The sequence below is a fragment of the Tamandua tetradactyla genome, chromosome 23 (assembly GCF_023851605.1).
Source record: "Tamandua tetradactyla isolate mTamTet1 chromosome 23, mTamTet1.pri, whole genome shotgun sequence".
Lineage (NCBI taxonomy): Eukaryota > Metazoa > Chordata > Mammalia > Pilosa > Myrmecophagidae > Tamandua > Tamandua tetradactyla.
The window spans coordinates 35,344,299-35,357,736 of NC_135349.1; the positions used below are offsets into that span (position 1 = coordinate 35,344,299).

Sequence of the window (13,438 nt, forward strand, 5' to 3'; positions counted from 1 at the left end):
TAAAGGCTTGCAGTAACTGGGTGAGTGTCAAATCAAGAAAACGCAACTCAAAAAAACAGTAGGAAAAGCTTCTGGTGCCTTTGCCTGTCCCTCCAGCCTCTCCCCAGACTGATGTGGAGCTGGCCTGTGGTCTCAGTGCAGGTCCTTCTCCCCATTCCAGAGGGAGCAGAGTAACCGCAGGTTGCAACTGGGAACTATGATGAAGGTTTTTGATGACTGCCCAGGAGAAGCTGGCTGGTATAAGTAAAGAGATTGCAATTTTCCCTTTTGACTGCTGAAATCATCACTTTGCCTTTTAAGGCCTTCAACTAATTGGATGAGATGTCACTTATTGTAGAAGGCAATTTCCTGAGTCGATTGTAAAAGTAACGAGCTATAGACACAATCGACTTACTGAAGATATAAAACCATGAAATATTCTCAAAGTAATAGTCCAACCAGTGCTTACTTGACGAAACTGAACACCATAACCTGGCTGAGCTAACACATGAACTTAACCATCACAAATGATCTCTTCAACATACGCTGGTGGGAAAACTGGATATATACTTGCACAGGAATGAAACTGGACCACTATCTCACATCATATACAAAACTAACTCTGAATGGACCAAGCACTTACCCACAAGAGCTAAACTCATAAAGTTCCTAGAATGAAACAGGGAAGAATCATCACAGTCTTTGATTTCATAATGAGTTTTTAGTTATGATACCAAAAGTAAAAGAAACAAAAGAAAAAATGCGTAAAATGGAATTCAACAAAATTAAACTCTTTTATATATCAAAGGTAACCATAAGAAGGTGAAAAGATAACCTACAGAATTAGAAAAAAATATCTGGAAACCAAATATTTGAAAAAGATTTAATATTGTCAATATATAAAGTACTATTATAACTCAACTACTACAACTCTTTCAACAAGAAAGAGATGTACAACCCAAACAAAAAAGGGCAAAATACTTGAAAAACACTTCTCCAAAGATATACAAATGGTTAATAAGCACATGAAAAGATTCTCAACATCATTAGCTATGAGAAAAATGCAAATCAGAACAATGATTTATAACTCAACTACTACAACTCTTTCAACAAGAAAGAGATGTACAACCCAAACAAAAAAGGGCAAAATACTTGAAAAACACTTCTCCAAAGATATACAAATGGTTAATAAGCACATGAAAAGATTCTCAACATCATTAGCTATGAGAAAAATGCAAATCAGAACAATGACATACGACTGCATATCCACCAGAATGGCTACTATTTAAAAAATGGAAAATAACAAGTGTTGGAGAGGATATGGAGACATGGAAACCCTTATACTTTGTTGGAGGAAATGTAAAATGGTGCAGCCACTGTGGAAACAGCTTGGAGGTTCCACAGAAAGTTAAATAGAGAATTACCACATGACCCAGCAATTTCACTTCTGGGTATATATCCAAAAGAATTTAAAGCATGGCTATTGCTTGAACAGATAGCAAACCAAGGTTCATAGCAACATTATTCACAACTGCCAAATGGTAGTAGCAACCCAAGTATCCATCAACAGATGAATGGATAAACAAAATGTGGTATATACATCCAACGGAATATTATTGTGGTATAAAATGGAATGAAGTTCTAATACACGCAATAACAAAAAAAGACTGCTGAAGATATCATGCTGAGTAAAATACGCCAAAAGAGGACAAATACTGTCTGATCTCATTTATATGAAACAATTAGCATATGCAAATTCTTAGAAATTAGAAGACAGGTTACCAGGGGCAGTGCTAAAGGTGGAGAATGGATATTAATGTTTAACTGCTACAGTGTTTGCTTGGAGTGATGGAGAAGTTTTGATAATATATAGTTGTGATGGTAGCAGGGCACTGTGAATATAATTAACATCACTGAATTGTACACCTGAAAATGGTTAAATGGGAAATTGTTCCTACTATATACCTCTAACAAAAAGGGAGGGAAGGGAAGGAAGAAAAAAGAAACCTTGTATCTGTTAGCCATCCATTCCTTAATGCCCCATTTCCCCAATCCTTAAGCAATCACTAATCTACTTTCTCTCTTGATAAATTTCCCTAATCTGGACCTTTGTATGAATGGAATCATGTAATTTGTGGACTTTTGTGACCGACTTCTTTTAGTTAGCACAGTGTTTCCGAGATTCATCCAAGTTGTAGCATTTGCCTCTTAAATTTGCTCCTTATTTCGACAACCTCCCTATTCTAGGCACTGTATTAGCTGCTGGAAATAGAAAGAGGAATAAGACAAAATCTTTGCCTCAAAATTCTGACAAGAAAAATTGTGAAATAAAATATTATAGGTGCAATTTCAGTAGTATGTCAGAAGTGTCAGGAGCACAAGGGAAGGCAGTGGGATCTGGACAGCAGTAACAGAAGAAGGAAATCTGACATGAGCCCTAAAGTCTAAGTAGGTGTTTCCCAGGTGGATATGAACTGATGAATGGCATTTAAGGTCAAGGAAACAGATGAGGCACAGGCAAAACATTTGATTCAAAGTGGAACTGCAGCTGGCAGGATAAATGAGAAACAAAGGAGGCAGGTAAGGGCTAGATTACGATAAGCCATGTATGCTAAACTTGAGTTTAGACTTTATCCCATAGATAATAAGAAGCCTTTAAAGGATTTTCACATCAGATCACTATAATGGCACTATGGGAAATAAAGTGAGGATGGAAACCTGGATGCCAAGGCAGCAGCCTTAGAGGTACCAGCGGGGAAGAATCTACTGCGACACGTCATTCTTTCCTGTCATTTTATCATTCTATTTCTTTAGTAGAGGTCCATAGTTTGTAACAAAGATGGCATTCCTCTGTGATCCAAAATATCACTATGAAATAGTATTAGCTCACATGAACAACACACTCAGTATGTTCTAGACGCTTACCGGTAGACAGTCCCCTAACAGACCAGATTTCCAAGTGAGGTCATGCTACATGAGCCCCGCAGCTGGTCATCTATTTCTGTAAACTTCTGTTCCCACGAGAAGTTGCATGGCTTCCAAGAGTCAGCAGTATGTTTACAGATTTGTTGTGCTGGTTGTACTTGTCAAGATTACATAATTTATATTAAACCTTACATAAATAATGAAACATAAATACAAAAACACCCCTTATTTCTTAAAAACTAGTTGCTTGCTTTGGAAAGACCCATTGTAGGTGAGTCGGCTAAATAACAATAACGACAACAGTAGAAACAACAATCTGCTTCTGGATTTGGTGTGAGCAAAATAACTATTAATAAAAAAAAGAAGACTGGAAGGAATACAGGGAAAAAAGACTATGGTTCTTAATTGTATATTATCAAAGATGAAAAGTAATCAACAAAGAACACATTTTTAAAAAACCAGAAATATTTTTGGAAATGGCACTTTATAAACCTAAATAGAAAAAAATCTCAAAAGCAATTTTTTTCTTAACAACTAGATATTCTAGAAAGACAGTATTTTAGAAACACCTAAATGTAATCTGAAAACACACTTACAAGCTTGTGGATTCTGAAGAGCCACAGCTTTGTCAATCTTCAGTTGAGGCTGAAGGGCAGAGACTTCCCAGCGACGAAATTCTGGCGCTGTGGTGACATTGAGCAGGATCTCCATAAGAATCTCACTATAGTAGACACCAAGGTGAGAGTTACAAGTCTAAAATGAAAAAACAATGCCCAAGATTCTACATAACTGTAGCGATCTCAATATTAAACTTTATATCTGGTGGTAAGCACAGTGTTATGAGCAAAGTTTGTGAATGAAAATTCAAACCAAGGTCAGAAGCCACAATCCCCCATTTCAGAAAGAAAGAACCAAGCAGTTAAGTATTTCTTTTAAAGCAAATCCTAAACACATGCAGATACTTACATGTCATCCCGCTGGCATTCAACAGTGTAAGCCAGGTTTTCCCTTGTTGCAGTCACACTGAATTAGAAATAATTTGCAGTGAATTATCTGAATTAGAACAGGCTTTCCTTTATGTCTTTCTTATTAAATCAACCAATTACTTTGGGGGAAAAAAACTAAGCATAAGAAGTACAAATAACAATAGAACAAAGCTCCACATACTCAGCAACCAAAAATGAAAAATATTTGTGTATATATATACACACACACACACATTTTTTTTGGCATGGGCAGGCTCCAGGAATCGAACCGAGGTCTCCAGCTCAGCAGGCAAGAATTCTTGCCACTGAGCCACTGTTGCACCGCCCAGTATATATTTTTAAAAGAAAAAAAATCACTTTTGTTTAATTTCTGCTATGCTGATAAATATAGATCTAGTTCATTACTTGACTGCTGTGTAGTATTCTTATCAGATAACTATGACATACTTTATTTATCCATTTCTCCGAAGGAGCTCATTTCCAAACTTTTCAAAGATAAAGAGCATCTTTTTGCATGTGGATTAAAAACTGCTGGATTGTAGCATACGTCCATTTTAAGTTTTATTATTCCCTAATTCTTTTCTAAGTGGATGTATCAATTTACACTCTCATCAGCAGTGTAACAGATTCCCAACTCCCTTATTGTTGTCAACACAGGATATTATCAGAAATCCAACAGATGTGAAATGATGTCACACTGATGAAGACACACTGGAGTTTCACCCTTTGAACACAGTCTGCTCCTATTCTTTGTCCATCTACTTCCTCTGTGGTCGTTTTTTTCCTGACTCGTAATTTTTTATTTTTCTGGTCATCCTCAGCATATTTTATACCTTGCAGATATTCTCTTATGGTCAGTTACTTAAAGTTTTACTTTGTTTAGGTAAAAACAAAGATGTTTTAATTTTAAATGTAGCTGAATTTCATGTCTTTTTTTTTTTTTTGCCCTGTTTAAGAAATCCTTTACCACCTTAATAACAGAAAAAAAAATTCCTTACAAGTGAATATTTTCTGATGTTTTCACTATTCATTTTCTATTATTTGTTAACACACCTTAATTTACCACCAACTGCTTCAATTCCACGGGTTATCTTGAAAGATGAAGCTCCTTTTGTAGTCTTTAAAAAAAAAAAGGATGACTGTTGTTAGTTTTTCAATACCAAATTTGTCAGACATCCCAAGTCTAAATGTTATTAGCAGATTCAAAAGGAACTTTACCTTAAAGTGGATCCTTTTTTAGTTTAAGAATGAGAAAGCAAGGTTCATAAAAAAGCACAACCTTAGATTTTCTTTTTTTGGTGCATGGTCTGGGAATTGAACCCGGGTCTCCTGCATGGAAGGCAGGCATTCTAACCACTGAACTACCCGTGCACCCACAAGTATAGATTTTTATATAAAGTATATTTAGGCAAAAATTCTACTCTCAAATGCAAGCTTATTGGACTTACCAGGCTATTCTGAAAGATACTTGCCTAGGGGAAAGTTACCTTTCTTTCAATTTTTGGCACTTCTCTTCCTTTCCTTTTCCCCCCTTTAAATTGATTTTTTGTGATCTAACACCAATGTTCAGATGACCAATAATATAGTATTTCTCTCTAGCAAACAATCCTGCGGTTTCTTGTTATAACTTAGTTTTTCTTTTAATTAGGCCACGATTCCACAGCATTGACTGTTAAACGTTTCCAAACATATCAACATGGTAAAGATGCTTACCAAACTGGATGCAAGACGCAGCAAATGAGAAGTTCCCAAATTGTTGGAGTCCTCATATCTACTGCCTGCTTTAATGAACAAACCAATTCTTGATGTAGGAGCATAGTTTTCCAGAGAAGCAATAACTAAGCCATTTGGTAATTTGGTAAACTGTATTTAAAATAAAGTAGAGATGTGGTTAATATCTTTGTATTACCAAGAAGAGTATGGTATATACTGGTTCAATGAATGACTTAGTGGGACTAACCTCAAGATCCTGAGGATGTAGAGGCGCTGCTGGAGGGGCAGCTGTGGCTTTAACTTTGGGAGCAACTTTGAGGGAATAAAACCTCTAGACACAAAAAAGACAGGTTATGCTCATTTCTCACACGAACAATATAAAAGCACTGGATCCTAGTGTACTCAAACCAACACAGGGTGTTCAGTGGTAAAAGAACGCTATCATCTCCATAAGAGGATTTTGCTGAAAAACTTGTTTTAGAATTATTAACCCAGCAGATTACCCAAGCCATTCTCAAACCTCTATTATATATGAATTTTAAAGTACCCAGGAATATTGAGTTCTATATGTTAATTTTTACAATGTAAAGTGTTGCCGTATTTCCTTTTCCCTTATAATTTTCAAGTGGTTCTTTCTAGCTCTAATACTTTGAAATTTTTCTGAAAAAGTGCAGCATTGCCACATCCATAATTTTTCATAGATTTTAGCACCACTGACTACCTTGTCTGCCCAAAGAGTCACATTCTTTTAGTCTATTCTCCCACTGAAATGACTTCATCTCTTTGATTATTTTAGTAGTCTTTATAAAAGAAGGTATACCAAGAAAAACTTCCTTTGTGCCTCCAAAATCTCTACAGTATCTTCAATTTCTTGGGCACTATACTAAGGCCACAAGTAATGGTTTTACTTTCCTGAGATTATTAACAATGCATCCACAGCAGACTCTTGATATATGATATGCAGTCACTGGTGGGAAAAAGGGTTCTCTTAAATGTCAAATAATAGATCCAAAGTTCTTTATATCACAAAATTCATTTTGATCATGATGAAAAGTCTTAAGATTACTAGTGGGGATGTTAAGGGCTAATAAAATTTGGTACTTTCAAGCTTAAAGAAACACTAACACATTGCTGGAGTTTTCCGAGGACCCCTAAGAGAAGCTCTTACTCTGAGCATCCATCATCAGTCTGTACTAAGTTAGCTGTTGGGTATCATTTGCAGTTAGTATTATTATAAATTACAATTAGTTTAGTTTTAGCATCAGTTTAGTTTGCTGGGTGTGGTATAGTTGCCCTATGTGTGATTCTGGCCTTTGATTTTCCAAAAAGTAAATTTTGGGATATGTGGGAGTAACAGTTTAAATATAAATAATCAATAGCTGATTACCAAGGATTTAGGTGTCTCTCTCAAGTATGCCTGAACAGTGACTCTTTGTTGGTTATGTGCTTCCTATAATTTGTCCCATTCAGATAAACTGTAAATAACTATCCTAGTAATTATCATAAAATTACTGGATTTTTAATTTAAAAAACATTTAATTTAAAAAATTTATTCTAAGTGCTACAGTTAGAAACGAATAGAATTGCTTTCAAGTTTGTTTACCTTGAATCTCTCCAATTCATTTACCTGTGTTTTTTTTTTCTAGTGGTAGGTAGAATGGGAGGAGGGTATCCTTTGACAGTTTAACTGGGCTGCCCTCAAATCTATGTATCATTGGTTTGTCTAGGCATGTCAGAAAGGGTAATACAATTACAGCTTAAATTACGGCCACTTGTATAACCCATATTTTCATATGTTTTATCAATATGCCCAGGGGACCTCTAGCCGCACTTCCTGTCTTTTGCATCTCCCCTTGCACAGTTTCTCAACCTTAGTACTATTGACACTCCTGGCTTGGTAATTCTTTATAATTGGAGGGGTGTCCTGGGCAGCACTCATGCCTCTAGATGTCAGTAGCACCTTCCAAAACTGTTACAATGCTCCCAGACACTGACAAAAGTCCCTTAGGGGATAAAATCGCCCCTAATTTACATTTTTAAAAACGGCGCTCCGCTACCCTACCCCACCTCCGCCCTCCCCAATCAGTACTCTACAGTTTCCCCCTATGTTTCAGTGGCGCAAAAGGGGGAGCCTTAAGCAGCTCTGGTGGAGAGACCAAAACCACCTCTTGGAGGAACCCTCTAACGAGAGATCAAGCACACATCATATTTCTAGGACGCGGTAACAGCTAACGATGACGTTTTAGACACTGTGATAAACGCTATACCTTCATTAGTTCATGCCTTCCTCATAACCTTACTCATAAGCCCATTTAACTTTTGGGGAAACTGATGCTCCATGATACACGAAGCAGTAGAAGCCGCAGGAGGAATGGGGCAAGAGGGGTTAGGAGGGAGGATGCGGATTCGTGTCCACCTCCCGCCCTCGGGGTCTCGCAGTCTCCTGCTGAGGCCCGCAAGTGCAGGTGTGACCTTCAAGGCCTTTCCGTGGAGTCCGTGGGATACATCTGCTCTCAAACCCTCTCCCCCTCTCCAAGTTTTCTGGCGGAGGTCTCCTCTGTCACATCGCGGACCCGGCCTCCAAGGCCCGACTCAGCCGGGAGCGCACTTCGCACACAAGGTTCAGCTGAAGGGCAGACTGAAGCCCTGAGCTCTGGGTCCCCAAATGGGCATCTCCGTTCCTGGTCACTTTTCTGACAAACTATTCCCCAGTACTTCCCCAAACCCGCCGGCTGTGCTCACCGAAAAGGAGCCAGCTCTGGTTAGCAGCTTCATGGTTCAAGATTGCTCCAACCCACGGTCACCGCCGGCTTAAAGGAAAGCAAGATGGTGACGGAGGACCGGAGCTTCCCAGTTCTCCCTGCGAACACGCTTTCCCACGCCTCCTAAGCGAAGTGGGACTCTCTATACAGTCCGTGCTCTACTGCTCCCAGAGGGTAGTTCTAGTTCAGTCCCTCCAAGACGCGCAATAGGGAGACACATAATTTTGTAAGTAAACATACAGCAGATAATTTAGTTTACTTGTTCGTGGATTATTTTCCTGGCTACTCACTTTATTGTCCTTTTGGTCTACGAATATGATAGCACATCATAACCCCCCCCCCCCCCCAGCTTTGGATTCTTCCGATCTGGATCGCCCAATGAAATGGCCCCTTTCCCGAGATTCCACTGGCTGTCGCTGAGCTCCGGCTCTGTGTGGGTGTTCGGATTTCTGGTTCACTGAGCAGTGGGGGTCCTAAGAGAGTCCTCCCAGTCCTGTTTTCACTTCGGGGTTTCGGCTTTGAAGCCGGACATTCGTGCCGCTTGCTGGGCGAAGTCCGCTGTAGATCAGTAGCTCCGTGAGAGCACAGGCCTTGTCGGACGAATTCGCTGCTGTATCCCCTAGAGCAGGCCGGGGACACGGTGAATCCGCCTTCTGAGGAATTCTCACTACTAAAGCTTTTGTTCTCATGGAATTTACGTGGTAGGCTGGGGTGACGTAAGTAAAAACGTAAACTGTAGTTTTCATATGAGGGAAATAAAAGTATTTTTGAATGGTGGTGGTGTGTGTACTCGCGCGCCATGTGAATTGAAACCTGCATATTGTAGACAGAGACAATCCTGTGAAGAGTTGGGGAAAATGAGTTCACGCCATTCTCAATTAGTATTAACTAATAAGGCACCTCGTGCTGGATTAAAGCTCAGTCCTGCCTCTTAAGGACCTAAGAGTCTAGTACCTTGCTACTTTGCTACCAACAGTATCGGCATCGCCTCAGAGTTTGGTAGAAATGTAGAATCTCCGGTCCTATACTGAATCAGAAACTAGTTTAACACGATCCTGAGGTGATTCGTGTGTATATTCAGGTTGGAGAAGCACTGGTGTTGTAGACGTTCCAAGGCATAAGCAAACTTATGTTCCCACTTAAAGCGCCCATAGTCGTCTCTCTTGCTATCTAAAATGACTCCAGGTGACATCTAAGACCCGGTCATCGAGAATCTAGTACCAACCGAATTCTCGCCACGAGAGATTGTGAATTTGATCCGTCCTCTCCATTTTCACTACCAAAGCCACTGTTCGGTTCATCTTCACCACTTACTGGTTTCTCTGCCTTCAGGGAAGCACTCTCAACCCAATCCATACCCTGTGGTTGAGTTTCCCGAAGTGTTGGAGACTTAACACCAATGCACGAGGTTATTTTAAGTTGGTATGTGGGTGACTCTTGTTCCATTTTAATAGTTACATATTTGTTTGGATTACAGCAAGTAATGCTGGTAATTAATTTCATCCTTAAATACATGGATAAAAGAAAATATTGATTTAAACAAAAGCAAGTAAGTTAACTACAGGTGATGTGGAGATATGACATATTACGGAGGTATTGTACTAGTGAGTGAAGTTTGGGTAACATTGCTCTGACCAAGTCACTCACATGCATAAAATCCTTCAATGATTCCCCATCTTTTTCAGGATAAAGTCCAAATTCATTAACAGAGTCCAGTCATTGGAACTTCATCATCAAACAGTTCAGGTTAGGTGGTACACTCACACAACACACACACACATCACAAGTCCTTATAGTTTTCCCTTGTGTTTTTACCAAAGGTTATAATACCATCCACACATCAAAAGTCACTGGGACCCAAATAATCCTGAAGAGGCAAAAAAAATTTCTGCTCAGAAACATGGTTGGATCTGAAAGATGATAATTCATGATAACAGCCACATAAATAACCATCAGTTTATTTAGCTTTCTGCAAAATTTCCTATTACACTTTCAACTACAATATGAGTGCATCTTGTGGAAAAATCTACTTCCACACAATATCAGGTCCTACCGAATTCCTCGATTGTGCTGCTTTTGTGAAGGCTGCTTATGTGTGTGTGGATAGGAGTGGGTTGTAGTTGAGATAGGTTTCATTATTAACATGTATGTGGTGTCGATTGTTGGGTATTGTGAGATTTCCACCTGATTCTTTTCCTTTAGCTCTCAACCTATCTGTCCTACAGCTAATCACAGTGAGAGAGGAACTTCAATTCCCACTTCGTGTTCCCACTCCCTGAACCCTTTGAAGCATTAATGCTTAGAGTAGTAAGCTCCTAATGTTTGCAGGTAGTAAAAAAAAATTGAGAACGGAGAACACACACACAAAAAAAGTGGGTGATTAAGAGGGTAAAAAGGAGACAAAAGGAAGAGAAGATTGTTCTCAAGATGAGGCTCTAAATTGTGTTCTTACTCATTACTGTTGCTAATTAAGTGAATTTTAAAGTCTTTTATCTATCTTCCTTTGATTTCTAAACTCCTTAATATAGAGATCTGTGACTCCTAACTGTTGCAGATGGCTTCAATCATGCTTAAGGGGCATGATTATTTTTTGTTTTATCATTTTTTCTTTATTAGAGACGTGTGCATTTACAGAACAATCATGCATAAGATGCAAGATTCCCATATACCAACCTATCATTAACACCTTCATTTGGTGTGGGACGTTTATTACAATTGACGATAGCACATTTTAATAATTGTACTGTTCACTACAGCCTATGGTTTAAGTTAGGGTTCACTGTCTAGTGTAGCATGGCTATTTTTTTTTTAAATCATTTTTAATGATTGAAACAAAAAATATCTAAAACCGCAGCTTCTGGAAGAACCACTTATTTTTGCCCATCTTGTATCTCTCCTCGAACTTGACCTTGGCCTGGCGCTGGGCCTTGCGTTTAAGAGCAGGATCTCTGAAGACGTCCTTGTTGACTACGGTTTTGTCCAAGGGGATATCCACAGAGTACCTTGTAGGCATGAGGTGATTGTAGTTATAAACTTTCACAAAAGACTTGATCTTTGACCTCTTGGCGATTTTCTTCTTGCCCATAGCAGCTGTCACTTTACGGGGGTAACGGTCAATTCCAGCCACTAGAGCATGGCTGTAGGGGCGGTCCGAGGTGCCATCATCAATGTTCTTCACGATGACGGCTTTGCATCCGGAGTAGCGTCCGGCCAGCACCAGCACCACCTTCCCGGGCTTCATAAACTTGCCCATTTCAACAGCAACCACTACGGCCTATGGCAGAAAGAGCATGGCTATTTTTGACACTACACTTAAGTGTCAAGATCTGAAATCAAAGCGACTCTAGTTAATGTTTATTCTCACTTTTCTCTTAGATCTGTGCATTTCCTATTAAATGGCACCATGCCTGTCCATTTTGTCTTAAAAAAGATTTTGCTTTCACCTTCCTTTTAGTGGTATGTAGAAACTGAGTAAGTTTGATATTCATCTCATCAGCTGATGTCAGATATGAAAAAGAAAATCCAAGTGAAATCACTTGTATCATGAATGTACAAAGATAAAGGAAGGAACTGTGGGACTCACACCTGTGGTGGTTTGAAGCTGTATATATCCCAGAAAAACATGTTCTTAGATCTAATTAATTCCTGTGGGTGTGAACCCATTATAAGTAGGATCTTTTGATGAGGTTACTTCAATGAATGCCTAACTGAATCAGGAAGGGTCTTAATCCTATCACTGCAGTCCTTTACAAGTGGAATGAGATTCAGGCACAGTGAAAGAAAGCCAGAGGAAGCGGCCAGAAGCTGCACATCAGTGGAATTCAGAAGAGAAGGAAGAGACTAGGAGATGGCGCCATGTGCCTTGCCATATGTGGTAGTTTGAAGCTGTTATGTACCCAATAAAGGGTACATAAAGTGTTCTTTTAGTCCATTCCTGTTGGTGCAGACTATTGTGGATCTTTTGATTAGTTTATTTTAATTGAGATGCGACCCACGCCATTCAAGTTAGGTCTTAATTCTTTTATTAGAGTCCTTTATAAAAGGATGAAACACATACAGAAGCTAAGAGATGAAATTAGGAGAAGCTCACAGAAAAAGCCCCAGAAAAGCTGAGCGAGGAAGCCATTGAAGCCAGAAGCTGAAAGCAGTGGAACCCGGGAGAGCAGAACAAGCAGACGCTGGCTATGTGCCTTTCCAAATGACAAAGGTGCCCCAGATGCTGGCAGCTTGTCTTCAGAGTCTAGGTATCATCCTGCTCACATTTTTGGCCTAAAAACTGTAAATTGTAAATTAATAAATCCCCATAGTAAAAAGCCAACCCATGTCTGGTATATTGCATTTTATCAGCTTTAACATACCAAAATACCACGTGATAAGCCAAGGACCAGGGATCACCAGTGGCCAGCCCAGGAACATCACAGTCTGGGAGAAAGCATCGCCTTGATCATACCTTGATTTGAGAGTAGGTATAATTATGTGTTAACCCCTTGATAGACCAGCATTTCATATCTGTCAAGGGGCCATGTTGTTGTTAATAGCTTATTCATTAATGAATCTGAAATAAGAGAGCATCTGCGATGAAAGGACCCTAGGCTAGGGGTTAGACTAAAAGAGAAATATATTGCATATTTGAGGCACATTTAAGAAATAGAGGACTTGGATGGAGTTCTTCATTTTAGCAAGATTTTCTCAATGCCACTTTTTTTTTTTTTGCCACCCGATCCCATGCAGCTGCTGCATATTAGTAGGGATGCTATAGTAAATCTCCAATTGCAATTCAGTTCAATTTCAAGACATAAGAATTTTTATTTATTTTATTTAAGAAAGAAAACCAATACACTTAGAGCCACCACCAATGGATATCTTAACCATAGGCATAATTTAAATAAAGTATCCATATCATTATTGTTAAGTCTGTGTTTGTGCAGTTTCATAAACCAATTTAAAATTAAGGCAACAAGGAAAAAATTTACCTAATCAGATAGCAAAGTTCTTAAATTCTAAGTATTAAACACTAAGAGGCCATTTGATTTTTTAAAATTTTTTATATATATTTTTTATTTTTTATTTTTT

General features: G+C 38.8%; 2 protein-coding genes and 1 pseudogene across 4 annotated transcripts in view; 1 reads left to right on the forward strand and 2 right to left on the reverse strand.

Moving 5' to 3' along the window:
• Positions 1–5,937, forward strand: part of PDZD9 (PDZ domain containing 9) — a 56,433-nt gene extending 50,496 nt beyond the window's left edge. For all 3 annotated transcript variants that reach the window (XR_013168026.1, XR_013168027.1, XR_013168028.1), the window contains one exon: positions 5,539–5,937. The gene's annotated coding sequence lies outside the window, so the exon portion shown is untranslated. The remainder of the gene's footprint in view (positions 1–5,538) is intronic.
• UQCRC2 (ubiquinol-cytochrome c reductase core protein 2) overlaps positions 1–8,476 on the reverse strand; it is a 48,327-nt gene extending 39,851 nt beyond the window's left edge. Inside the window, exons 1-6 of the mRNA XM_077141580.1 lie at positions 8,346–8,476; positions 5,851–5,934; positions 5,604–5,753; positions 4,944–5,008; positions 3,871–3,927; positions 3,501–3,625 (exon numbers count right to left, since the gene is read on the reverse strand). Coding sequence (XP_076997695.1) covers positions 3,501–3,625; positions 3,871–3,927; positions 4,944–5,008; positions 5,604–5,753; positions 5,851–5,934; positions 8,346–8,378 — 514 coding nt within the window. The 5' untranslated portion in view covers positions 8,379–8,476. The remainder of the gene's footprint in view (positions 1–3,500; positions 3,626–3,870; positions 3,928–4,943; positions 5,009–5,603; positions 5,754–5,850; positions 5,935–8,345) is intronic.
• Positions 8,477–11,165: 2,689 nt separating this feature from the next.
• LOC143666620 (large ribosomal subunit protein eL27 pseudogene) lies at positions 11,166–11,654 on the reverse strand (annotated as a pseudogene).
• Positions 11,655–13,438: the final 1,784 nt, after the last annotated feature.